This window comes from Barbatula barbatula, assembly GCF_947034865.1.
Source record: "Barbatula barbatula genome assembly, chromosome: 9".
Lineage (NCBI taxonomy): Eukaryota > Metazoa > Chordata > Actinopteri > Cypriniformes > Nemacheilidae > Barbatula > Barbatula barbatula.
The window spans coordinates 4555423-4582869 of NC_136772.1; the positions used below are offsets into that span (position 1 = coordinate 4555423).

The 27447-nt window shown below is 38.2% G+C and overlaps 7 protein-coding genes across 7 annotated transcripts; 4 read left to right on the top strand and 3 right to left on the bottom strand.

Annotated features, from left to right (window-relative positions):
* Positions 1 to 1603: 1603 nt before the first annotated feature.
* On the top strand, positions 1604 to 3793 carry asdurf (ASNSD1 upstream open reading frame). Its single transcript, XM_079463592.1, has 4 exons — positions 1604 to 1776; positions 1908 to 1961; positions 2508 to 2583; positions 2664 to 3793. The coding sequence occupies exons 1-4, from the start codon at positions 1699 to 1701 to the stop codon at positions 2702 to 2704; spliced, it is 249 nt and encodes an 82-aa protein (XP_079319718.1). The 5' UTR covers positions 1604 to 1698; the 3' UTR covers positions 2705 to 3793.
* asnsd1 (asparagine synthetase domain containing 1) lies at positions 2717 to 5049 on the top strand (the record flags this gene model as incomplete). The annotated part of the gene is made up of 3 exons (XM_079463590.1): positions 2717 to 4111; positions 4234 to 4415; positions 4608 to 5049. The coding sequence occupies 3 exons, from the start codon at positions 2717 to 2719 to the stop codon at positions 4852 to 4854; spliced, it is 1824 nt and encodes a 607-aa protein (XP_079319716.1). The 3' UTR covers positions 4855 to 5049.
* Positions 4882 to 7090, bottom strand: LOC306898262 (uncharacterized protein). Its single transcript, XM_079463591.1, has 8 exons — positions 6706 to 7090; positions 6539 to 6628; positions 6384 to 6463; positions 6198 to 6313; positions 5550 to 5647; positions 5401 to 5469; positions 5267 to 5325; positions 4882 to 5185 (listed from the first exon to the last, which is right to left on the bottom strand). Exons 1-8 carry the CDS (start codon positions 6895 to 6897, stop codon positions 5065 to 5067), a joined length of 825 nt encoding a protein of 274 aa, XP_079319717.1. The 5' UTR covers positions 6898 to 7090; the 3' UTR covers positions 4882 to 5064.
* A 762-nt stretch (positions 7091 to 7852) lies between these two features.
* On the top strand, positions 7853 to 18197 carry ankar (ankyrin and armadillo repeat containing). The gene is made up of 22 exons (XM_079464463.1): positions 7853 to 8246; positions 8315 to 8752; positions 8841 to 9004; positions 9112 to 9227; positions 9315 to 9495; positions 9575 to 9800; positions 10620 to 10845; positions 10938 to 11146; positions 11665 to 11769; positions 11882 to 12129; positions 12227 to 12395; positions 12524 to 12762; positions 13731 to 13884; positions 14505 to 14666; positions 14759 to 14865; positions 14956 to 15078; positions 15195 to 15353; positions 16642 to 16759; positions 16897 to 17006; positions 17366 to 17562; positions 17645 to 17691; positions 17776 to 18197. The coding sequence occupies exons 1-22, from the start codon at positions 7868 to 7870 to the stop codon at positions 17949 to 17951; spliced, it is 4053 nt and encodes a 1350-aa protein (XP_079320589.1). The 5' UTR covers positions 7853 to 7867; the 3' UTR covers positions 17952 to 18197.
* Positions 18040 to 21045, bottom strand: osgepl1 (O-sialoglycoprotein endopeptidase-like 1). Its single transcript, XM_079465181.1, has 7 exons — positions 20653 to 21045; positions 19392 to 19779; positions 19111 to 19315; positions 18763 to 18911; positions 18444 to 18574; positions 18295 to 18366; positions 18040 to 18168 (listed from the first exon to the last, which is right to left on the bottom strand). The coding sequence occupies exons 1-7, from the start codon at positions 20838 to 20840 to the stop codon at positions 18084 to 18086; spliced, it is 1218 nt and encodes a 405-aa protein (XP_079321307.1). The 5' UTR covers positions 20841 to 21045; the 3' UTR covers positions 18040 to 18083.
* A 158-nt stretch (positions 21046 to 21203) lies between these two features.
* On the top strand, positions 21204 to 23380 carry adat3 (adenosine deaminase tRNA specific 3). The gene is made up of 2 exons (XM_079464310.1): positions 21204 to 21360; positions 21784 to 23380. The coding sequence occupies exon 2, from the start codon at positions 21829 to 21831 to the stop codon at positions 22861 to 22863; it is 1035 nt and encodes a 344-aa protein (XP_079320436.1). The 5' UTR covers positions 21204 to 21360; positions 21784 to 21828; the 3' UTR covers positions 22864 to 23380.
* Positions 23056 to 26733, bottom strand: ormdl1 (ORMDL sphingolipid biosynthesis regulator 1). Its single transcript, XM_079464311.1, has 4 exons — positions 26662 to 26733; positions 25131 to 25312; positions 24510 to 24661; positions 23056 to 24318 (listed from the first exon to the last, which is right to left on the bottom strand). Exons 2-4 carry the CDS (start codon positions 25302 to 25304, stop codon positions 24183 to 24185), a joined length of 462 nt encoding a protein of 153 aa, XP_079320437.1. The 5' UTR covers positions 25305 to 25312; positions 26662 to 26733; the 3' UTR covers positions 23056 to 24182.
* Between the last annotated feature and the right edge of the window lie 714 nt (positions 26734 to 27447).

Consider the following 27447-nt stretch of genomic DNA (forward strand, 5'->3'; position numbering starts at 1 on the left):
GTTCTTGTCTGGTGAAATGACTTTTAAACAGTCTTTTTTTATCATTTTATTTATTTATTGTGTAAATAATGCATAAAAGGTTTTTGTTCTCTTCTGTTTTCAACCGAGAGGATTGTGAGATAAATAGAATTGCATTGTTAGTCCTTTTTGTTAGTCTCACCACATGTTTGTTATCTGTTTGGCAATGACAAGGCAAACAACGCAACACCTAATAGGCCTACCTGTGGTTTTGATTAAAAAGTCTGACACTGTGGAAGCATCCCATTCACACTTTAAGCTGACTCATGTTGCGTATACAGAGCCATCCTATCCACAGAAAAGGGACTGATCACTTGAGTCACACACTTAGTATTGTTTTCCCTCACATTTATGCACCAGTGGTTTGGTTTGGTTGATCTGAAGCCTTTACACCTTGATCTTAATTTAACCAGATCATGAACACATCCAACATCAATAAAATAATCGCACTTGAATCTCCCCACATCAGTCATATGATCTACATATTATCACACATACAGTCTATATTTTATTGGATATATTGATTGTATATTATAAGTTTAAGACATTACGTTTTTCTTACTCAGTTTTCTTTCACCTTACATTTTAGCTGTATAAAATACAATTTCCAGCGATAAGTGTACAAACACAGGTGCGTAGAATCAATACAGCAGTCACTTATTTCCATGCCCATGACTGAACCCAAACACACTTACGTGTTTGAGTATTAGCAGCAAATAAGCAAACACTGTCCACGTGATTTAGCCCTAAGCTTTTTATGGGTGACCACAATCAACAGAACTATACAGCACAGAACCACAAGCACAAACACTGTAATTCTGTAAATGCTGGCTTTCAATGTTGCGAATGAGGTTTAAAGTTTACGAAACCGGACAGTGGGATCTAACTGGTATTAAAAATAGGATTGATTACAAAAACCAACATGTTCTATGTTTAGATTACTAATATCAAGGACTTAAGATAATCAGATTTGTTACAATGACTACCCGATGCAGAATTCCAGTCTTTGATTTATCATGATTGGAAAATCTGTTTAAATGTATACATATATGCATATGGAAATGTGTCATGTCACTCATTTTAAACATCATCATTCTTTGGTCTACCTTAGTTCATTTTACAAGTACAAATATTCCTGTGTAGTCTTTTACTGTCATTAAAACGGTATGCACAAAATATTTTTAAAACGTTTAAACAAAACAAGTTTTACATAGATTATAACAGACCCAAGGGCCAATGGAGATGCTTGAAATCGTATGTCAATCACCTGTAGGCGGTAAGTCCTGAGTTTAGTTTCAGTTCAAGAAACTATACAATACTACTTGCACCCTGTACAACTAACATACTTTTTTACAGTAAGAAAAGTATAAGTGGAAAATAAAACGTATTTCTCAAAACTTTGGATGATTTATGACAAAGAGGTGGAAGTGTGCAAATCCAATTCTAACCATTAAATCCATAGATTATTTTATCTAATTATAAACCATAGCAGTTATTGCTCCACTCGGGTTTTCTTGCATGGTTTCACCTGTCTCCTTTTTTCAGGTGTTTATCTCACGTCCTTGATCGGTAAACACTTCCCGACGCACTTTCAAAGAGACGCACTCTCGCATACGTCATTTGTGTGCGACGCACGATCTCTTTCATGTGGGGGGATATGTTTCCTTAAAACATCTAAACATGTCATCTAAGAACAGTAAGCGAGAAGAAGAGAATGCTCATGAAGAGCTTACAATAAAAGAGGAACTCAACAACAAGGTTTATAATCCACATTTTTTCGAGTTAGTTTATGTATCGGTTTCGTAATAATATGATGTTTGCGACCTTGCAGCAGGTTTGTTTAATTGATCTTTTTAAAGTAAGTGTTTCCACACTTTCATCATCCACAGATCAAAGAGCAAAAGATCTTAGTCGACGAGTTGTCCAATTTAAAGAAAAACAGGGTACGTATGTCCTTTGCGCATTTCTGCATTTTCCTCTTACCCATGGGTTTACTATAGTAACGATATATTAACTAAGGTAATACAAACAGTAATTAGACCTTTAGAATAATAACTATACGTCATTTATTAGAAGAAACTACATTTTCCTAAAACAGGTGCTGTCGATGGTCAAAATGAAATCTGCATGAATCGGAACATAACGTGGTTAAATTGTAACTTGAAATTACAGTTTATATGATCAAAATAAGTACATGTAATCATAATATTTACAATGAATGAATAGGAAATATTTAATAATGAAATTACAATTCATTGTAATCGCATTTGTTTCATAATATTTACAACAAATTAATGTTATTTACGGTATAGGTTTACATTACTTTTAAGTTACTCCACTGACGGCATAACAGCTGTGGTAAACTACATTTATGTTTAAAAATGTACAGATTCAACTCATTTTAAAGGGAAAACTAGAATGCAAAATGAATGTTTAAACATTTGCTGGAATATCATTATGGTCTTGTCATCATATGCTTAATCTTACAGAGAGTCTACACACAGCAACCCAACAGCAATATATTCTTCCTGGCAGATAAGGGAGAAACTCTCAGCTCTTGCAAAAGTACGTTTTCCTTATATACACACAATGCCACGGTACCATTTTGACTGCCTTCTAATACTGTCATCCTTTGTCTCTTACAGAGGAACTGGACACCACAAGAAAAGAATATCAAGATTTATAGTGCGGTGTGAAAATGTGTGGGATCTGTTGTGTGGTCAGTTTGACCACACTGCAAGATCTACTTGAGAAGCATGTGTGTGAAAAACTTAAAAACAGAGGACCCAACTCTAGCCAAGACGTCACAGAAACATTATCAAATCCAAATTACAGTCTTCTCTTTTCTGCCCATGTGCTTCACATGAGGGGTTGCTTGACCCCTCAGCCTCTTCAAGACGAAAATGGGAATATGTTTCTTTGGAACGGCGAGGTGTTTGGTGGTCTCACGGTTGGGCCGGATGAGAACGACACCAAAGTTATTTTCCATCATTTGAGAATGGCACAGAGTGCCTCAGATGTGGTATCTGTACTATCACAACTAAAGGGACCCTGGGCCTTTATCTATTACCAAAAAGAAGAACGCTGTGTTTGGTTTGGGAGGGACTTTTTCGGAAGAAGAAGTCTGCTTTGGAAGTTTAATTCAGAAAGATCGTCCTTCACACTCACATCAGTTGCTTCCCAGTCAGTGCATAATATGACTTCCCAGTGGCAAGAAGTACCACCTCATGGAGTGTACAGGTTTGATCTAAGGGACTTATCACAGCGAGGGACATTTACTTTTGAACTTTATCCATGGGTTTTCCACGGTGACGATGTGCCAAATCACATACAGGAATTGAAATGGGAAGGCCTCCCCTGTTCTGTCTCTGTAAACATAAACAGTTCTGGACTTTACTTGACGTCTCCTGTTTGTCCAATGAACACATCCATTGCTTCACCTGAAACTGCCGAACAGGATCAGAATGCCTCTCAAACCTCTGTTGAAAATCTGAAAGAACGTCTTATAAACGCCGAGAAGAGAGAAATGGTTAACAAGCTTATTGCTGTTCTCAGTGAGGCAATCCGTAAGAGAGTACAGTACCAACCTACTCTAGACCAATCAGCTCTCCCCTTCCAAAATACCAAAGCTGACGTTGCTATTCTCTTTTCGGGGGGAATTGATTCAATGATTTTAGCCGCCCTTGCTGATAGACACATTCCTGCAGACAAACCCATTGACCTGCTAAATGTCGCTTTCAAAATTCAAGATGCAAAGGTGCCGCCCAAGTCTGTGAAACGAGGGAAAAATAAGAAATATAATCCTGATGAAACAAAATCCGATCCGCTAAGATGTTTTGATGTACCAGACAGAATAACCGGTAGAGCCGGTCTGCAGGAACTGAAAAATCTCAGTCCACAGCGGAATTGGAACTTTGTTGAAATCAACGTAACTCAAGAAGAGCTCCAAGACATGCGTCAGAAACGAATTTGTCATTTAGTGCATCCTTTGGACACCGTTCTGGATGACAGCCTTGGATGTGCCCTCTGGTTTGCAGCTAGGGGAATTGGTCTTGTAAATGACGGCATTGAACTTTATACTTCAAAGGCTAAGGTAACTGCTATTTTTTTATATTCATGTTTAAATAAGGTCTGCTTTTTAATGTTACTGGAAACATTAAGTCTTGGTCACACTGTTGGTTTTGGTGTATGATGTTGATTTTCCTTTCCTTGCAGGTGGTTTTGACTGGCATCGGGGCAGACGAACAGCTGGCTGGATACTCCAGACACAGGGTGCGGTATAAAAACTCTGGGCTAGACGGGCTTGTCAAAGAGCTGGATATGGAACTAGGCCGAATATCCACGAGAAATCTTGGAAGGGATGACCGGATCATTGGGGACCATGGAAAAGAGGCCAGGCAAGACTTACACAAAATTATCAAAACGTTTACCCAAAAGGAAACTCAGGTCATTGTTAAACTCATTGTAAACGAACAATGTCAGGTCACAGGGACCTCAATTGTGAAACGCTTAACAACACCAACAAAGAACCATTAAAGTAGTGAATGAATCTATGAAATAAGCATAAAACAGGTTTCTTTGTATCTCAGGTTCCCATACTTGGATGAAGATGTCGTCAGTTTCCTTAATAGCCTGCCTGTGTGGGAGAAGGCAGATTTGTCTCTACAAAGAGGACTTGGAGAAAAGCTGTTATTGAGGTTAGCAGCTGTCGAGTTAGGATTGGGACTCTCGGCCCTGTTACCTAAGAGAGCCATGCAGTTCGGCTCCAGAATCGCCAAGTTAGAGAACAACCATGAGAAGGCCTCAGATAGGTGCACAAGGCTTGCCACTGTGTAATTTAACATTTTAACAAGAACCAAATTTATGTGATCTAAAGGTACTTTTATTGTAAAACAGATACATTGTTGGCCTGTTACGTACACATCTGAAATCATTGGTGTGGGATATTGAGTACAAATCAATTCCTTTATTCAACTCCAAAAAAGCAACAAAATACTGATATTGCATTGTGAATAAAAGTGTTAAGATTGCAACCGCTTGTCTGGACTACATCAAATAATCTGTTGGGTTTTTAAGCTGGTCTTTGAAGTATTTGTCACATTCAATGTATGATGCAAGATTTCCCACATCGAATCGACCAGATATCCTTTGAACGTACACGGGCCTCCTGAAATGAATCGCAATGCGATTCCAAGTTATGGATGGTGAAAAAATACAGGGGCATACAAATATGTACAAAATAAGTTACCTTAATATAAGCCATGATAGAAAGTTTCCAGGTGCATCCCGTTCTTCAATGGGTGCATTCTGCATGGAGATATGATGCATTAGAACATCTGGCACTACAGAGTGCTAAAAAGTATAGACTTGAATGAGCTCTACCTTTTTCTCTTTGAGAAAGGTGGCTAAAAGAGGAAGTGATGTCTTTGAAAGCAAGTAAAAGCAAGGGCACTGCAAAAAGAGGAATTTAAACAAATAAGATATATATTAAATTAAGCCAGGTATTAAAGACTTGTAAAAGGAAAACGTACTGCATTGCGTGAACTTGTTTCATTTGGATGAGGCTTTTCCTTCATGCATTGCACTTTAAGGTCTTCATCCAATTCCAGAATCCCATACTTGGATGTTTCTGAGCAGATAAAATGTAGAAGGTAACTAAGGTGGTAATAACAATAGATTCAGTGAATATGCATTATTTGTTCATACTGCAGTCTGGAAATATTGATGCTTGCTCTTGATCAGTGGATCTCAACCTTTGAGAATTCAAGGCCCCCAATCCCAATTTCTGCTCGATAAGATTCTTTAGAGCTTAGCATAAATAGATAGATTCACATTTGTTATAAATAATCAATTGCTATTAATTATTTTGCGTTGTTTTAGTTTGTTTTGATGTTTACATTGTCTTTTAAACGACTGGTCTTTTAAAATCATACTGGTTTGAAATGACAACAAGGTGAGTAAATGATGACAGAATTTAAATTTTTAGGCAAACTATCCTTTTAAAGCACCCATTTTAAGAAACACTGCTTTAGGTCAAATGACCACATGTAGTATTCGATCAGCCGCAGTTATCGATTAATGCTATCAGTCTAAAGATAAATCAATGTTGGCCAACGATCCAGTCAGGCAACTATATCTGTTTCATTTCCTCTGACTGAGTGACATCATTCTGCACTCACCCTCATCTTTGCATAGGTATGACAGCACTAAATTGCTCTCTTTGTCTTTATTTTGCACTTCAAGGAACCTCTCTGTGAATCTCCCAAGGCTGAAATCGTCTTTGAATAAAGTATCTCTGAAATAAAAACATTTGTCACAGTACAGCAGTGTTTGTGATTCCCCATTCAATCTGATCCTATTCATACCCTCCAATAACAAGCAAGTGATCCTCCACATCACAAAGCTTGACCGCCAACTGGAGACAGGCGACAGCCCCATGTCTGTTCTGCAAAACGTTATTAAAAAGAAATGAAAAATATATAATGTTATAACAATACAAGGGTGCACTTACTATGCTTACCTCATTTTTTGTCGTGCCATCATTAATGACTTTAACATTGGGAAATTCTCGTGCCCACTGGAGGAATGCTTCATGGTAAAGATCATTTGTCTGTTTAATGCAATGGTGCATGTGACTACATACATTTAGTTTGCACACTGATTATATAAAACTTATTCTGAACTTACAACCACGTGTATTGCGTCCACGCATCCGGTTTGGGTCAGTGCATGAACCCAGTGAGAGATAAGAGCACATCGACCGACCGGAAGCAGCGGCTTGGCGATGCCTCTCAGATGTTTGAAATTCCCAGTCCGGTCATTCTCGATATCTCTCAGCAGTCTTGTTCCATAACCTGCAGCTAAAATAACAGCTTTCATCGTCAGTTGAAAATGTGACAACTGCACTTGTCGACATGTGATTTTGGTTAACCAAAATCTGACAGTTTTGACTTTCACTCAGTTTTTGATTTAATGAAAGTAGTCACGAGTCCGCGTTCTGGCTTTTCCCGGTCGGAGGTTTATAGAGTTCCTTAGCTGGACACAGACATGCGCTGTTCTGCCCCCGTTATCAAAAGTGAACCACGTCAAAGTCCCTATACGAAAGGTCACCGCACTCGGCAGCCACGTTTGCACCGCCTCCTGACACCTACGTCAAGACCAATTCAACTCTTACCTAGTTGAATAGGCGAACACCAATATCTCTAAATTCTCGGGCTAAGGTCGAAAGAAAGCAACAAATAACAGCGTACTTCTTGTTTCTTATACTGAAATTGCGCTTGAAACAGCTGTTCTAGGTTGCTACCCCTCTTTTCGTCGTTGCTCCTTTAACTGAAAGGCTGGACTTCCTCAGCAGAAGGGTTGCGCTTTTTCCCATTCATAAAGATAGAATTGCGGTGTCTCGTTAACTTGTCACAGTCTTTGTTCAAGGCTCACGCATGAAAGAAGCTTGCGAGACCACCAGCTTGGATACAACGTCACCATCTAGTGGTTCTTTTGAAGAAGTGCACTACGTAGATCTGCGTCACTGGTTGCCAAGACAACACTGTTTCAACTCATACCGAGCAACGGAATCTTTTAACCGGGACGTTTAACGATCTTTTGTCGTTTAGTTGATCTAGTTCTACCTCAGGCCATGAAGAGTTTGTACCGAAGCGGTGTATCATTAGATCAACATAGTGAGGAGAGCGTGCGAGCTGCGCTTACTGCGCAGGCGACTGCGAGCGCTTACCTGCAGAAGTATGACCGCAGGGAACTGCAGGAACTGCTCAGTCTTACCGCCTGCAACTGGCTGCTCAGTGGAGAAGAACACAGACTGCACGTGGATGCGCCTCCGGGCATCATCAGACAAATGCGCAACATCTCAGATCCCAACATCGTCATTCTTGCTCCCATTGACTCACGTTTGCCCCTAGACTACGGGGTTGTTCACCAGATAGTAAGAGAGCTGACTGTGGGAATATATGGGTTTAACCAACTTCCGTTTATCAGTCTCGAGCCCAACTACGACCGGAGCTCCACGTGCCAGTTACCACCAGCATATTATGATACAAAAGTTGGACAGATTTTAATAAATATAGATTATGTCATTAAGACTCTCTGGCACGGATGTTATATTTCTAAGGAGAAGCGTGTGTGCTTCTCAGAGTTATGGAGAACCATCATGGGTGTGAATTCAGACGGTGCGCCTCAGGGCAAGAAAGATGTGCTCGCAGAGTTTCTCAAAGCAGGTGAGATGGAAAAAATGGATCCCGTTCAGATGTAAAGAACGTACATTTCTAATCATTTGTTTCACCAGGTTTAATAGACATCTCGCACGACCCCTGCTATCACAACATTTATAAGGAGGACACAGATGTAGACCCGACCTACGAGCCCAACAGCGTAGAAGAAGAGACTCTCTTCTCAAAATACTCAGAGAACGTCCTGATCAAGTTGAGCTCCCACCTGACCTCTATCCGACAGCACCAAAATCTGTTTGTGTTTGATGGGACTCATAGCCTGTCTAATGTTGTTCGACTCACTGAGGATGAGATTGATCTATCCACCTATCAGAGGTTACAGAAACGACTGTCCGGTCACATCAGACTGGTGAGAAATCACCTCGGACGTAATGCAGAAGTCTCAAGGGATCTTGCCTACCTGAAACTGATCACATTCCTGGTGCCCCTGCTGATCTCCTTAAGAAAAAAGATGTTGATTCCTAATCTGTCTCAAATGCTTCCACCTTTGTCAGGTTTGTTTTGTCTTTTAAAGATGTGATTGTGTCGGCTGGTAAATAGTATAACTTATTATAATAGTCTTTTCTTGTTTGTTTTTTATAGAGGACAAGCTTAAAACAGAACGAGAAGTACCGCCACATAGTCTCGGACCAGAATTCGCATGCAGGCACTTTCCATACAAACAAGATCAGTATTTTCACCTACATGGAGGGATTGAATTGGATGTTGGGACTCCTCCCCTGGATGACATTACTGAGGAAATGAAGGTGCCGAAAGTTAATTTTTCTCAAACTTTGTTTAATTTTTCATACCTGTTTGTCCAAACAATGGTAGTGACAAAATAGTCTTTCTTTCTTTCTTTCTTTCTTTCAAGGTGGCCTTCAGAACACTTCATACAGAAGCTGCAAATTACCTGCATGAGCTGCTTCATCATGACACCACGTACAAAACACACTTTTCAATTCCACTCAGTGAGATTGAGGACAAAAGGCGAGCGAGTTGGACTTATAAAACTTATAAAAACACATATTTAATTCCACATGTCATTGCATCTAACCATGCATTTGTGTTTTGCAGCTATAATGTCATCTGCATCGAGTTAGAATCACTCTATCCCCAGCACAACACGATTCAATGGTGGGGAGCATTAAACTCAAGCATCAAAACACTCAAAGCAAAGAAACTTCCTCTGACTGACATTGAGCTACACGAACAGTTCAAGAGAACGTTTGGTTACACAAATGCTATGAAGTGCAAGGTAATACATTGTATTCATTTTTTATTTCCGAATACCTCCATGTCATGTACCTTAACACTGAAATGTGTTTATCGCACAGAACGCGGCCTTTGGACTGAAGTCAGCCACAGAGAGAGGACTTTCAGCCGAGTTTTACTCATTGAGTCGCAGGAACTCTCCCTCACACCTGCATGGCCTCGACGAGAAGGGTCTCTCTCTGGTGCACCACGCTGCAGCCAGTAACAAAACACACATCATCGTGCAGCTGGCTACTGCAGATGTGAACCTCAATCAGACACGCAGCGAGAGATTCACTCACATGGGTTGTTTTGTTTAACACGTTATAAGTGTCTGCGAATGTACACCGGTCTTTTAATGCTGCTAACGGGGGTCTAGTGATTTGTAAATGATCCACTGATATCCATCCATCCATTTTTATATTGCTTTATATTGCTCAGCTTCAAGTCTTTGTCGCATGTAGTTAAATGCTTCGTTCACAGCACTCAGTATACAAAATCATTGACACAAAGTATACACAAAAAAATACTAAAATATAAACTCAAAGATTGGAAAAAGATTAAGAGAATTGCACTGTAAAAACAACTAGCAATATTTGACAAAATTAGCATTTAAACAAATTTTTACTTTAAACTGTGTAAAAAAAGATGTTAAGTCAAATTTACTTTAAAAAAGAGTTTTAGGTACAAAAAAGTAAGTAAATCCTATAGTTGTTTAAAAAAATCTTTAAGCAATTTGTAACATTTATTATGGAAGAAAAAGTCATGGCAACACATATATTTTTACGTTACCTGACAAAATAAGTTAATACATTTATAAGTTGCAACAAGATTAAAAATAGTAAGTTTCGAAAATCTGTTCGAAAAATCATTTTTTGTAAACAAACGTTTATAATGTATATGAATATACATGTGAAAATTAAAGTGTATCTAGTATCTACAAAATTCTTTAGTTTAATATCTATTTTCTTAATTTATAATCTTCATTTACAATCTTATTATTTCTTTTAACCAACAATATCAATATCTTGTTTTATTATCAGGAAAACCAGATGAACTTCAGCAAATAGAAGGAGTAGGTAAGGAGGCTGTCACATCCCTGAAATAAAAACATTGGGTTATATAAAGGCATGACTTTTTCTTCTCTTGCAGGGCTCACGCCAATGCACCTCGCTGCACAGTGCGGCTCTCTCGAGTCTCTAAACTGCCTTCTTGCACTGCGAGCAGACTACAAAGTTGTGGACAAGAGAGGCTGGATGGCCATTCATTTTGCTGCCTTTTACGGCCAGGTGGCGTGTATCCAAGCCCTATGCAGAATAGATCCTACTCTACTGGACTTAAAAACGTCTGCTGAGTATGTGATAAATTAACAAAGGAGCAGTTCATATGTTTGTTATAATTAGATTTCAACACCATGCTCGGGTGAAGATCACGGATGTTTTGCAGGTATCGCAGTTCACCACTGCTGCTGTCAGCTACCTCAGGTTCAACGGAGGCTCTGGGATTTTTGTTGTCCATTGGGGCAAACTGGAGAGATGAAGACAGCAGGGGAAACAATGTAGTCCAACTAGCTGCGCTTTACTTCCACACAGATGTTCTAAAACTCCTTATTCAGCTGAACCTGGATGGGTTTTCGGTGTGGGAGATTCTTGTTGGTATGAGTTTCACCCAAAAATGAAAAATGTGCAATGGATTACTCGACCTCTTGTTGTTCCATACGTGTATAAATTGGTCACTTTCATTTGTTCTGTTAAACACAAAAAATAAATGTATTAAATTGTTAGCAACTGAGATTTCTGAGGCACATTAGAATAGATCTCCACACTACCATTAAAGAAAATAAATATTTAGTCATCAGTTACCCTCATGTCATTCACGACGTGTGTGACTTTTTATTCTGTGGAACACAAAAGATGTCCATGCAATGGAAGTCATAGTGTTGTTCGGTCACCAACATTCTTCAAAATATCTTCTTTTTGTGTTCTGCAGAAGAAAGAAAGTTACACTGGTTTGAAATGACACGAGGGTTAGTAAATAACGACAGAATGTCGCTTTAATATCTTCAAGGAATGTTATTTGCCTCTTTTTAAAATGATAATTTTTTCATATAATATTAACAATTTAATAATATAACTATAAATCACTATGAACTATAAACCATGTTGGTCTACAGAGATGATTCATAGTGAGGACTCCAGGAGGATTGAGATGGCTCTCAGATCCCTTGAGGTTCTCTGTGTAAACACTGAATCTTTCTGTGAAGACATCATGAAAGCAGGTCACAGAAACTACACTTTTATACTGTTTGCTGTAAAAGTCTGAAGAATAGTGAAGATTGGATGATGTTTTTGTCTAATAATAATTTATTTTTGTATGTTTTCGAACTGCAGGAGGTGTTCCAGTCTTGGTGGGCCTACTGTCTGCAGGTACACAGGTGGTCCAGTGCATGGCTGCAGCAGTGCTGTGTCACATGACAGAGAATGAAAAAGTTGGTGAAGATCTGGTGAATTATGAGGCTATATCGGTTGTGATCAACCTTCTCAAGAGCCACCAGCCAGAACTGCTCTCTCGCTGTGCTGTCATACTGGCTGATCTGGCAGGACAAAGCGATCAATACCAAAACCTTATTGCACAACTGGTGAGCGCCCACCCCATTTTTGCATCTGGGTTTTTATCTAAAATGATTTACACTGTTCAGTGTTGCTGTTTTACAATACATCTCTTTTTGCATGTAGGGTGGTGTGGCCCTGATAGTTAAGCTCCTGACCTCTGACCTCCAAGATGTGCTTGTAAATGCCATGAGGTGCATCTGTGCATTATGTGTCAGAAACCCAGGAAATCAATTTGCCATTGTGCGCGCTGGAGGAATCCCACATCTTGTTGAATTTCTTTCTGTGAACACTGGTACTGTGCTAGAAGGAAGGGAGATAAACACACGCAGTAGCCTACTATTGAAAGAGAACAAAACATATTTTTGAGGATATGCAAGGAATTATAAGCATCAGCTCACTTGTTTTTTGTTATGGCAAAAGTATTGCAGGAGGAGGCTTGCTTGGCTCTGGCAGAAGTGGCTTGGGATCACAAGGAGAACCAGGAGCTCATCTGTGCGGCAGGTGCGGTCGGTGCCCTGGTGCAGGCACTGCGAGGGAGGCGGATACCTGCTCAAGTCAAAGCAGCCAAAGCACTTGAATCTCTAGCCAGGCATAATCCTGCTTTACAAAAGAGCTTCCTTGAGCAATCTGCTGCCAAATATCTTTTACAACTTTTAAAGGTAAGTCAAGCTTTAGCACCGTATTTAAGGCTCTACTGCACATGTTGCCTCAGGTAACAAACTTTCCAAGCGCATGATGCATATAAGGTGCCAATATATTTGGTAATTTGGGTGCAGAGACTGTAAATGAAGCAATTAAACAACTTTTTCTTGATTACACTACATACTGGTACTCATTTAAATAATATTTGATGGCATAACCATAAAAAAATGTTTTAAGTAAAAGTACATCATTTAAAATAAAAATAAAAAAATAATAATCTTCATTAAAGAGATTTTTTGTTTGAAATAAAAGAAGGTAGTAATTGCATTTTGAAATGGAACTGGCAATATACTGATAGTTGAAGTGGAGGAGTTAACAGATGCGCCGCCCAAGCCATCTAACTTACATAATTTAAGATGGATAGTCACTAGAGGGCGGAAGTGCATTTTCGATTTAACTGAAGATTATGAGGGCACATGAATTTTAAAAAGAGAATGACCCAAATTGGTATAAGCTATTTACAATAAATGCTGCAATATTTCATGAAAAAATAGGAATTGTTATATTTAATTTCACTGGGCCTTTAAATGACGATCTATAATATTCAACAAGACAAGAAAAATGTACATTTACAATTAAGTAAAAAAAATAACATAGTTTCTTGTAACACTGTAAAATGTATATAGTGAAAAACAGTATAAGGAAAATTACAGGTTAGGCTGTTTTATGTAACTAAAGAATTGTATAATATACCAAACGTTTCCTAAAACGTTGCATACAATTTTGCTATACGATATGTTTCAGCTATTTACATGTTTCCTGTATTTTTTACACAGTTATTTTTAACCATAAAAACAGCACCTTTTTAAAACGGGTGTATGAGGAGCCGCTTAAATATGTTTTGATCTCCAAAGCAGCAACTTATCCAGGATAACCTGTGGCACAGAACACAATATACCCACTAAACCTTTCCCTCTGTGTGAAGGTGTTTCAGGTGGACGTTCGGGAACAGGCTGCAGCATCTCTGTGGGCTTTGGCTGGACAAACTCTAAAACCACAGAAAGACATGGCAGAGCAGATGGGCATCTCGCTCATACTTGACCTTCTCCTCTCCTCCTCAGACAAAATGCAATACGTGGGTACGGCCAGCTAAATTTTTGCTGTCATTAAACACAGTCCCAGAAGAGATCGGCCAGTTCTATTCCCCCATCAGGCACATTTGAGTCACTCATAAATGTAAGGAAAACTCTCCCCGCAAAGCTGTCGTCCAGACAGAAGACGCAACAAATGCAATAAAAACAGTTCCTATTCAGTAAGTGTTGACAGGCACTGGATAAACTAAGCAGATTGACTGCTGTTCGGAAGGTTACTCTTACTCCCCGTTCTGACAGCATGGGTCTGATCCAGCGGGTAAGCGGCCAGCACTTCCTGTCTTGAGACAGCATCAATCTGTTAGACTCATATAGGAAGGCATGCGCAGAGGAATGTTATCCCTCCAGTGTCTCTCTCTGTAAACATTGCTTACAAGAGTGCCTCCGTACCTTGTATTGCTATTAATGTTAGGCTATGATGATCCGAATGCAGACGGTGATTTTAGAACGACGGTATATTCCAAAACGACTTCTCTTTTGGGTCAGATGTCTGGATCGTGTAGTACTCTGGATCATCTGCTCAAACGTTTCGTTGAACAAATGTTTCTGAAAGATCTTTTTTTTAAAGAACTGTTTTCACCTTATGGTGTTTTCTGGACATCTTACAGGGTGCCAAGCGGTGATGGCTTTAAGCCGGGATAGCTGTGTCCATCAGAATGTTTTTTGCGAGGAGAATGGTGTACCACCGTTGGTGCGTTTGCTCCGAGGGTCTCGAACAACACAGAAGACCCTGCTTAGTGTCATCAAAGCTCTGGGTTTTTTGTGTATCGGTATTATTTCACACTTCACCGTTTTAGCTTTGATATTTAAAAATGATTTGTGTTACAGTGCGCATGATGAACATTTTCATTTGTGGTTGCAGGAGTGGCGCTCACCGCTAATAAAAATAGTCAAAAGATTATTTGGATGGAAAAGGCCATTCCTACATTATTAGAGATTTTAAAATCTCATGAGTGTTTGCAGGTCAAGGCGAGTATGAATACGTTTTGACACCTTAAATGAGATAAAAATAGGAAGTGACATCAGAGTAATGGCACCTTGTGTTTATAATGACATTAGGTGCAGGTGGTTCAGACTCTTGCCTTTGTAGTGCTGGGGAACCAAAAACTCCAGAAAGCATTTTGGGAACAAGAGGACTTCTCTTATGAGATTATTCTGGATCTCCTGAAAGCCGAAGACAAAGTAATTCCTTTTCTTTACATTATTCCTTGAAAAAGCTAGTCCATTACAAATGATTGACTGGTATTTGTTATTCAAATGAACTGCTTATTAAGATTTCATTTATGGGTTTCTTCCAGAACATTTGCCTGGATGCTGGACATGCATTATCTCTATTTGTATTGCACAACAAATCTCAACAGAGGGCCATTCGACAAATGCATGCAATTCCAATGAACACATATGAGACCTTTTTGAATTCAGACAATGAGATGGAAAGAGCTAACGCAGCATTCCAGGTAGTTATAATAACAACACTTCTTAAAAACTTCAATTGAAAACAAATGTGGATTTTTTTTGTACGTCCTTCTTCACGCACTTGATTTGGGAAAACCGATTCATCACACTGTCACTCTGCTGCTGGCAGAGATATGCTTCCCTGTCACTTCTCGTTTCCATGATAGACATAGATAATAAATATAAAGATTTGTTTGGAAAAGCTCAACCTTTCTTTGGAATGTTGCTTTGATAGTAATCACAGAAATTCATTCACAGATAAATAAAAAACGAGTATGATAGAATGTCCAAGTAACTTATGGCTTAAAGGGATAGTTCACCCAAAAATTTATATTCTCTCGGGAATTACTCAACCTCAAGTTCCAAACCTATATACATTTATTTGTTCTGAAAACAAAGATATATAGAAGAATGTTAGCAACTGAGATTTTTGATGTAGTCAAAAAATTGTAGTCAAAGGTGCTTTCGAACTGTTTGTTTTCTTCAAAATTGCTTCTTTTGTGTTGAACAGGACAAAAAAATGGTTTGGTTCAGAAATGGTGCCTCAGAAATCTCAGCTGCTATTGTTTCCCCAAATAACTTTCTTTGGGTACAACCAAACAAATAAATGTGTACAGATTTGGAACAGCTTGAGGATGAGTAATTCACGAATTTTCATTTTGGGGTGGACTATCCTTTTTAGTATGTAATGGAGTGGAAGATAAAAAGCGATTTCAACACTGTTCTTTAAAATTAAGATCACAAAATGAAGTTACATTTATTTATGTCTGTACTTTAAATACAGAAAAGTTGAATAGTAAGATGAATTTATGAAACGTTTGTGTGTTTGCAATAGTTGAACAGCTCTTTCACACGCATACACACACACTGTTGAAGACAAGGGTCTTTTCACTAGGTTCTGCTGTCAGCTCTGCATCTTCCTATTATTTGAACGTCCTCCCCCACTGGCTTTCCCACAGAGTCGGAGTGTGAAGGAATTAGAAGAAAAATGACACAGAGAACAGAATTATTTAAGATGCCTGTCCAGGACAATGAGAGCTTGAGGCATATCTAATAGTATAAGGGTCAAAGTTCAGCTCGAATTGAGGTTTCTGCTGCTGGGGAAAATAAAATATAAGGGTCTTTCTCTTTTCCCCAGCCACTGCATCTCTGCCCATTATTTGGTTTAAATCTCCGTCTGTACTCATACCTTTCCATCAAGAATGAACGTAATTGTGTATGTGCTGACACCGCACAATCTTCATTTTGGTATTAATAGTGCTATTGACTTGCTTGTCTTTTGCATGGCAGATAGTTGTGTTAGCCAGAGTCATAACAGGGTCGGATGAGGTGGCCTTGACTACAAGGGGTATCGTTGTTCTTGTTGAATTATTGCTGTCTGATCAATCTACTACTGTTGTCATCACAGGTGAGATGACCCAGTAAAATATAATTGCATACATTTTACAAATGAACAAATACATTCATTTATGTATATTAATACAACAAGAACTAACCATCTCACACTCTAAATATGATTTTTTTTTATTATTCCTCTTATTTCAGCACAACTCCTTGCTAATCTGGCACACATGAGAGAAGGTTTAACTGATGCTATTGTCACATTGGGCACGATAGACCATCTATGTGCTCATTTGAATTCAAAGGATGAAGAGGTATTTTTATTCACCCTGCTGTGCAAATCTATTTAATTTGTTATCTATTTGAATTCTGTCTTCTTTCCTCACTTTCGAGTTGTTCCATATCTGTATAAATGTCTTTGTTCTGATGAACACAGATCTGGAAAAATGCTTATAACCAGACAGATGTTGTCCCCCATTGACTACCATAGTAGGACAAATACAAAATCTCTCTGCTTATAAGCGTTCTTTCAAATATCGTTCTCTGTGTTCTCCAAGGTGAGCGAATGATGACAAAATTTTAATTTTGGGGTGAAGTATCCCTTTAAAAATGTTTGTGTTATCATTTTTCTTTAATGTCTTAAAATCTACAATATTATTTTTGTCTGTTTTAGGTTCGAACAGCTTGTGCAAATGCTCTGGGTTATCTCACCTTCAATCGCCACGCTCATCGACAACTTGTGGCGAAATGCAGACGAGTCCCTCGCATGTATCATCTTCTAATGGAGAATCTAGCTAGAGATGCCAGAATCTCACAATTCTTTACAGCAGAGTATGAAAGACAGCAAAGAGAAGGGTTTCCATCCCTCAGGTGCTTGTAATGCCATGTTATGTCACTAAATATGAGGTAATGCATAATTTACAAGCATAATTTGCTCTTCTTTCTGTTGCAGTTTGGAGATCAATGGTGGCCCACCTGTGCCCCACCGTACCAATAAAGGTAAACAAACTGACACGTTTATATTACAATACTGTCATAATTCTTAAGAGAAATACATTTAAAAATGGTTTGTTTGTGTTATAGCATTTTTACCAGGTCCAATTAAATGGAGTGCTGGACGTAGTCGGTCAGAAAGCAGTCTAGGGCAAACAGCAGCCTGTGTGGCACACCATCCAAAACAGAGGGCAAGAACTGCACCCAGATTCAGGGTGAGACAGAAGACCCAAAGCTCTTCCGACTGTCTCGGTGACAGAGCATGAACTTTGTATATTGATCATGGCATGCCGGTGCCATTTATGCCAAAAGGTCAAGTAATGTATTTTCAATTTAAGCATATAAAACAGATAATTATTTACATAAATAATCATTTATTCATAAGTAAGCAATGCTGTTTATAATACAATGTTCAGTTTTAACGGTGGATATTTGATTGCAGCCTCTTTAACCTCCGTTGTCATGTCTAATCCAAGTGGTGCCCTAAAATAAAGACATATTTTTATTACGTCAAACCAGACTCCGTCATGTAAATGTTGCAGACACAACTTTAAATTTATGTTGACTTGGTTATGATTTAGCTATGATTGATTTAGGCGTCCCACTTACTTCGGTTCATAGCGGACGTCTTCAGTATGGGACAGGATGCCTTTTCCATGCTTTAACCTCTCTATACCATTCCTTAAACCAACATTAAGGTACAATAGTGTTCGCTATGCAGAGATTGTAAGCAAAACAAATGAGTGATATTTTCCTACCATGCAATCATAACTCCATTATCAGTGCAAAGCTTTGAGGGAGGGCAAAGCAACTGCAACCCAGTGGAATCCGTGATGATTTTGACAGTCTGTCGGATGTATTCGTTGCTCGCTACTCCTCCCGAAACAACCTGTTGTGGGTGCCGTGTACAACAATTTTTGTTAGGAATATAAAGAGTGGAGTAAAATTTTAACCAAATGTCATGTTATGTCAGGCACTCATTAGTTGTAATTTTACAAAATTGTACCGCGAGCCAAGCTTGAATTCATTTTCATGTGTAATGTCACAACCAAGTCCTGTGGTGCTGAAGACTCTTACCAGAGTTGGATTGTGCTGTGGTAAAAGACCTCTGGCCTTACAGAACAATATAGCACGGTGTGTGCGTTTAGCTATATGAGACGCCACTGTGTGTTGTGAGGCAGCAGCGATGTCTTTAACACAAGATAATAACTGTCCGGCTTCAACACCTTAGGAAACATTATCTGGCAGTTAATATTATACAGAATTTTTCACATTTAACCAAATATCCACAATAATTACAACACAACAATGTTCTGCTTTGTTTCAAATCCGGTCTATGTATGCTACAGCACAATACATCTGCGTAGGCAGTAGACAACAAGCAGCTCTATAGATTTATTAGTTAAGAATAAATAAAAACCATACCCTCTTCTTTCTCTTTTTGGTTTATCGCCATGGTCACTTGGTTTCGCAAACCAGCGAAAGAGAAGTTGCAATCGTACTGCTGTCCCATTGGTGACCTGAAATAGAATGCGTGGCGGTTTCCCTCTTTCGCCAGAAGCTCTATGGCTTGTCCGCCGCTCACAGTAGAACATTCTGGATGATTTCTAAGCGAAAGCCTTCTGGCAATCTATCATTAAAAGCAAAAACAAAAGACATTGAACATTATCCCTGTTTTTATTCAAAGCGTTATAGTATCCTGATACCTTATCTAAAGTGTCCCCTGGTGCTTCATCCAGTGTTTGTCCCAAAAGGAGAAACTCATCGATTCCTTTGGCCAGCGCAAGGAGAGAATGTCCCCCAGAGACGAGGAGAACAAGAAATGGAAAGTCTACAGGTTGCAGCATTCTTACAGTGAGGGCATGTGCCTCCATGTGGTGTATGGGGATAAATGGCTTTTCATGAAGTCTAACAAACTTAAGACTGAAATCCAAACCGATCCCCAAGCTGAGGGCGAGACCAGGCTTCACTGTTGTGGCCACAGCTGTGAGTTCACATGGTTCAATTGAACTCCTGTTTAGCGCCTCCTGGACAACTCGACTGATGTTTTCTCTGTGTAGACGTTGTGCTACAGTTGGGATAATGCCACCAGCACTATAAGACAACAATTAAAACAAGCTTAGCTGATAAAATGGACATTTACAAAGTGCATATTTAAGGTTCTGTTTTTTATATTTTAACAGCTTGCTCAAACGTTATGTAAGCAATTGCATGTCTTCAAACGGCATCTATTTTAGTGATATGCTCTTTAGCATCTATCTATCTATCTATCTATCTATCTATCTATCTATCTATCTATCTATCTATCTATCTATCTATCTATCTATCTATCTATCTATCTATCTATCTATCTATCTATCTATCTATCTATCTATCTATCTATCTATCGCTAAAAAAGGAAAGATTCTGGAGGACCCGGATGATTTTTTCTGAAAATCAGTGGACAATTTAAAGAATCAGGACAAACAAGAAACCCTTAAACAACTATGACAAAACATATAAACTGTCATTGATGGTGCAGATTGTGTAACATCAGTATTAAGAATCAGGATGTAAACTTTTGACCTGGGCTATTTTTAGAAATTCTGTTATTATTCTTTGTTGTGAACTTGATGTTAACATTTCTGTTGTGAAATAACTTGCTGGGGCTAAATTAAAAAATAAACCTTCAATCTTTTTAATTCTCCGTACTTTTCCCAAAAAGGGGGACATAAACTTTTGAGCACAACAACACAATTATATACACACACTTATGCATATGCGTGTGCAGATATTTATACACAAGTTTTAAAAATGTGCAGGTTGAAATGCAAACTGTTAATAAATGTCCAAAAACATCATATACACTATATACACACCCCCATACACCCAATGATATCATTTAAATTGGTTATTATATTATTTACTCCATAAAAGTATCCCAATACTTAAATATACATAGGTAAAGGGTTATGACTAGCTGCTTACTCTAAGTGGGTCTGTTTTTGAGAATGCAGAGATTCCCCCAAAATCACTCCATTCTCATCCAGCACCGCCGCCCCAGTCTCATCACAGCTCGTCTCAATCCCCAAAACTAATCTCGGACGGACTGAACTCAGTCCTCTTCTGACACGCATCCAGAAGCGAACCGGTCCAGTCAAAGCTCTTGGATTCATGTTGCTCTCATAGATTTATAAAATTGTCCTCGTTGACATTTGTCTCCTCGATAGGACAGCGAGATCACGGTCAATGCAGTTATGTTAAACAATAATCATAAATGTTAAACAATCCTGGATAACGCCGATAAACCTGCATGTCATTAAAGTTCACCCAGACGCGGCATGACGCGAGTGTTACATATAAATAAATCCTACTGAAAACAAGTTCAGCAGGGTTCCGTTTTAAACGCTATTAAATTATGATTTAAACATTGTACGGTTGTTCATATCAAGGTATAATTTAATTAATATAAATTAATGTTTTGGTGATGGTTTCGCGTCTCGTGCAAAATAAAGTATACTATAGGAACCATCGCGCGTGCTTGTTTCCGGGGAGAAATATAACCTGAGGGAGGGATGGAGACACATGGGGTAGAAGTGTCGTACTGAAAGATTAAAGAAATCTTTATACTGTGGATGTCCTTAAATCATTCCTATGAAAAGGTTGTGTTTTTATTTGTAACGTCCTTCAAATAAGGTAACTGTCCAACAACGTTGTGTTTTGAATGGTTTACGTCAATTGTTTTCTTTTACCACGTTTGTTCATTCAACATCGCACACTCGTTTATTTTAATGGTCACGTGTTGTAATACATGTACTTACATTTAAAGGGTAAATGAATTATATCATGTCTCTCAGTGATTATGTAAACGGCATGCATAATTATAATAAGATTTAAATTGATAACACATTTAATGTCAGCACACAAACAAATAAGAGTTCTGGATGAAATATAAAAATATATGATAAAGAATTATAATCTTTTTTGTCTTTAAAATGTGTTAAATTATCAGACTTGTCAATTGAAATTGACTTTATCATTGGTTGTGTTTATTATTCACCTAGGCTTAGGCCATTTCTTTAGATCAGTGTAACGCACTACCACTTTTATCCTTTACAGATGACATCAAGAAAATCCTGACAATCATTCATTGAGAAGAATAAGATGGAGCCACAGGCCAAACGAAAGAAGGAAATGGACGGATGTGACGTAGAGTGCTGGGATATTCTTCCTGTTTTATCTGATGAGCAATCTCAAGACGCTGAATTGTTACCAGCCTACGCAGCACCCATCATCGAGAAAAGACAAACATCGCGCTTGGTGAAAGAGCTTTCTCTGATCTACCCCTTGCCTCGTCTCCAGCACATTAAAAGAGTAAGAGCTTCCAAAGACAAAAACAGCATTCATCCTTTGGAGGTCGTTGTGTGCTTGGTCAGGGACGTGCAAGAAGCGACGAATGGCAAAGGAGTTTCACTTGCTGATCTGCTTGGCTCGCAGTCTTTTGATTTTAGTGGTTTGGGAGAGCCTTTTCTTGTTAAAATCCCAGCTACCCCGCCACTAACCAGACCACAGTTTGAAGAGGCTAGAAAACACTGGCCTACGTCTTTTCATGAGGATAAACTAATAACATCAGCTCTGAGAGGTCAGTTATTCACTGCCGCTCAGAAAGTGAAAATTCAGGAGTATATGACTGTTGCTGTCCAGGCTGCAAAATCAGGGCAGGAAAGAGGAATGAATGCTGTTGGTGCAGTGATTGTTGATCCAGAGTCTGAGCAGATTGTCGCTGTGAGTCATGACTGTAAGAACGGCCCTCATCCGCTCCATCATGCTGTCATGGTCTGTATTGATCTTGTGGCCTATGGGCAGGGAGGTGGAGCCTACAACTACGACAAATATCCAGCCTGTCAGTTTAGCAGCCAAGAGTCCCTTAGGAATTCCTGCAAAGCTGTCAATGCGAAAGAATCTAGCCAGCCATACATCTGCACTGGGTATGACCTTTATGTCACTAGAGAGCCATGCCTGATGTGTGCAATGGCACTGGTCCACTCTAGAATAAGCAGAGTGTTTTATGGAACAGCCTTTGCGGATGGTGCTTTGGGAACCACATATAAAATTCATTGTGAAAAAGATTTAAATCACCGCTTTGAGGTGTTTAAAGGGGTGATGCTAAATACATGTGAGGTCTTGTGTAAAAAGTGATTTTTATCTTTGTTCTTAAGCAATGTGTGCAATGTTAAACATTGCATTTTATTTGATTTACTTTTACAAATAATTTTTAATAGGACCATAATAAAAGGCATGGGAAGAACAGAATAGTTGTCTGCCTTTAAATGTACATTCATTTTGTCAGATATTAGGTGTTTTTTTTCATTTTAGAACACAACAAGGTTTCTAATACTTTGCAAAGTTTATTTGTTTGCAGCATATCATACAGCACATAACAAACTATGTCCATACCTCTTGAAAACAAAAGGAAAAATAAACAATTGGCACAATTTAACCTTAGATATTGTCAGGAGACAATAAGAAACAGAAGGATACAGTATCTGGAAGGATACAGATTTTTAGATGAAAGTAACTGGACAATTTGTGGACAAGATTGGTATTGTTATAGAGTTTCACATCTATATTCTGTGTAAAGCCAACATGAAAAAGCATTTACAAGACTACTTCCATTATATGACATGTCATAATTAAACAGGACCTTTAATAAGACAAAATTACATTAGGACTTCTCAGAATGGTGCTAGTGTGTTGGGGGGGAAAAGTGGGGCAAGTTGTTACAGCTTGATGAAAGAAGACTTCTTCCTAAAGAATTGGGCACAAAACAACCAGTAACATAACTTGGATAATTTAGATTTCATGTTGACTTTAATGAATGGGTAAATAACCTAAATACTAAAGGTTTGTTCATGTAAATTATTTTTTTCATTGTCACTTCTAAGATGTAATGCATGAAACTAATATATAAAACTATACACTAGTATAGTGTGACTAAACATATAGCTGTCAGGAAATCATGCAGATCGAGTTATTTTTCTATAAAGCAATGATAATTTAAAGAAAACTCAAGAACCAGCAAAATGGTTACATGGCTATTAAACAATTTTAAAAACAAATGTAGTCAATTCATGGCATCAACAAAAGAATGCATTTAGAAATGTGAAATGACAGTAAAAGCATTAATCTAATTGTAACTGTGTTATCTAAACAAACAAAAAACGAATTAACAAAAAAAATTAAACATTAAACCTGGGCCAGCCCAGATCCACAAGGAACACAAAACATCTAACAAAAACACATTAAATATCTTAAGTTAATAATGCTTGTGGAATCATCCTCCTAACATATCCCATCAGTGTTTTTCTCAAGATATATCAAACAAGAAGACTCACAATTACACAGACTGTACAAAACTGTTAAATTTACACAAATCTGGTACAAAGTACATAGGGTTTATCTTCTTTGCCATATCAGGCAACACCTCTGTGTCGATCTGTGCCTTCTCAACACTAGGCTTAATACTTGTTTATTCCAAAGATCCTGACCCCATGGAGTTGTGGCAGTTTGGGGATTAAAACGCTCAAAAGTGAAGCTGTGTTTATCACAAAATGAGCTGTGTCGTATTTCGTGTAAAAGCTAGCGAGAAAATACCTGCAAGAAATAAAACAGGTCATTATATATATATATATATTTTTTTTTTAAATATGATAAAACAAGGCTTTCACAACAAATGGTGATCCATGTCTAAAATATTTACAAAAACTTAATATTTTTAACATGATTTGACACACATCTTTGACAGAAAGAAGAACATGCAATGCAACATAAAATAAATTACTTACAAAACTATTGGTGAGATAGTAAAGAATTTTCTGGATGATGTGAACTGCACGCCATAATCCAGCTGTTCCCAATGTGTGAGAAGTCTTGCTTTGCCCTGGTCTGGAGTTTCAAACGGTGTGCCTTTCACTGCATGCATAAACACATACATACCCTTTGGGAAGATAGAAAGATGATCCGAATGAAGTCAAACACGTATCATTCTCAGATACACATTGGGACTTCATAATATTCTAGGACACGGATACAGTATCAAGAAGTAGAGCATTGCAATACAGATGGAATACAACTGTAAAAGGTAATTACTCACGCCCATCCACCCTACCCTCTTCCACCAGCTTACTAAATTTGTATTCCATGTCCACACAACAAAAACAGTACAGATTCCATGTGAATAGCTTCTCTGGTCATTGTACTGCAGACACTGTCATTACACATCATCATGTGCCAAAGAGCTTTAACTTGGTCGATGATGTCATAGCTGACCTTGATTCTTTTTTCAAGTGAGTCCTTGCAAAACAATAGCGCATAGACAACTAAGGAAGCTCAGTGCACTGCTAAGAAAAGCCATATACAAGCAAAATTAGGAAAATTAGGTGGGTTACTTAACAAGGCACACTTACAAAATTGTGAAAGACATTTGTGAGGGTCCACACAACAGGAACGCTGAAGAAAGGAATGCTCAACAGCACAATGTGAAGCATTCCTACACCAAGTGCATATGTCAACCATATCCCCCGACTGTTCATCACACGAGTGTTAGGGTTCACTTCACTGTGTGCCACGCCAACGTTCATTTTGCTTTCTGTTGGGAAAGAATAAAAGAAAAGTACACAATTTCAGAAGTGCTTGTCTCAATACATGATTTAATATGAACAAATAATACAATAACGACAAATAATAGTTCTAAATATTGCAGCTGTTGTCCGAATATTCAAAAGCCATATTTGTAGGGTGTCAAATTTGTCTTCCAATACAACGTCTCGCCCATGCCAACAGAAGTACGTCACTGACCCACAATAGGGAAATTCATCATAATAATGTGTCACACTGATCTATTACTGACCATGCCAACTAACACTTATCTACAATAAGGATGGCCTGAGGCCAGTGTGAGTGTGTTGGATCAGTCACTTTCCATGTCAGGAAATGATAAACAAATTAGTAATGTTTTGCATCATACGCTATTAATTTATAGTGTTTTCTATACAATTTGCACAAAGTCTTTAATAACAATGTAACATGCAAATGTTGTCAGTGCAACGAAGGTAAAAATGACATGCTTTTACCAAATGTTTGGTACATGGGTCACTGCAAACTGTTCAGGCAGATAAAAATCAAAGTTCAGCTAATACACAATGTTATCACTCTCAACACGACAGTCTCTCTAATCTCTTCATTTCTCAGAATCATCTTGGATTCATACACACAAAGCAAATCACTCGCAATTTTGATATATGTTAAAAGATCCAGAAAATGCCAATATTTACTCAATTGAAAATAAACAAATAAATGCTAAATATAAACCGGCAGGCAGAATCAGACTCAGAATCAGACTCAAAGTCTACTTTCCATAATCTTGTCAATATTGTCCAAGAAACACCTTTGATCCTGACTATTTGATTCACCAAAGACTTCAACATCTTAGTTGTTAAAAACAACATACAGTGGGAGACAGTCCCGGCGAACACTTGCTCCTCACGAACAACTTCATCTAAAGAAAAAGGTCCATAGTCACAGCATTTGCATTAAGGCGTCCCATATACCATAAACGTGTTTGTTAACTTTGTACACCCGCTGCAGAAAATAAACAAGTCCATGACAGATAGTTAGCAGCACAGCTACAATACAAAACACTTTCTGCACAAATAACAAAGCACTCCATCTGTAACCGCCTCCCTATTATTGAGTTTCCCCACAGCATGCGCTTCGAGAGAAGATATTTCGGCTCAGGGGCTGAGCCATGCTATTTATTTAGCATCAGCCGGCAGCTGCTTCAATAAAAAACACCAGTTGCTTTTGTTTTACTCTACTTAAAAAACACCCCAAACACGAATAAAAGCTTAATCATTTAGTTGTCAACCCATTCGGAAGCGGCCCATTTAAAACGACCACTGAAAACGACGTGTCTTCATCGCAGTTGTGTAACGGTACCTTATTTGCGTTCGGGTTGAGCAGGCTGGAGCGCTGCCGGCCTCCGCTGCGCGTACTGCAGGTTGACTCACCGCGCGCACACACACACCGCTAGCACACGAGCTAACGAGATCAGAAAATAAAATCTCGCGACATTAACGCAACGCGCACACTTGAAGTGACGATTACAAAGCAATACATATTACGAGTTTTTTTATGAACCCCAAAACTGTTATGTTTGGATTTTTTGAATGTGACCAAAACGCTTTTTTTATAATCAACTTAATTCGGTTTCTATGTAAATTGTATATACGTAAATGTAAATTTTCTAATAGCAAACCTATATAATAGTATTTCTAGAAGAGATAAAACTGTATTTAAAAACTATTATGTTTTCTTCCAATACGAAAGCACAAAGGACTTGTAAAATTTGCTCTGCTTATAAGCTTTTCAACCTATTTAATTTGTAATTTTTTTATTATTTGTGTAACTCACTCTCCTGTATTTGTTTTCGTTTTGTTTTGTTATTATTCTTTCTATTTTTTTCTCTTGTCTTGTCTGTTTCGAGCCATGGTAATGTTTTATTTTCTCTCTTTTCATCAATCTAAGATTTTCTTTATGTTAAGTTTCTGTTGCAACATTGTTTTGTTATAACAAAATGTTCAATAAAGCATATTATGAGAGAATATATTACGAGAAAGGTTTGAAATTGTTGAAAATAGTTTAAAATGTTACGTAAAAACGTTTTACAGTGCCCTCACAGGTGCATTCTCTGCCTAAACGTAAACTAATATTAAGATGTTAGTA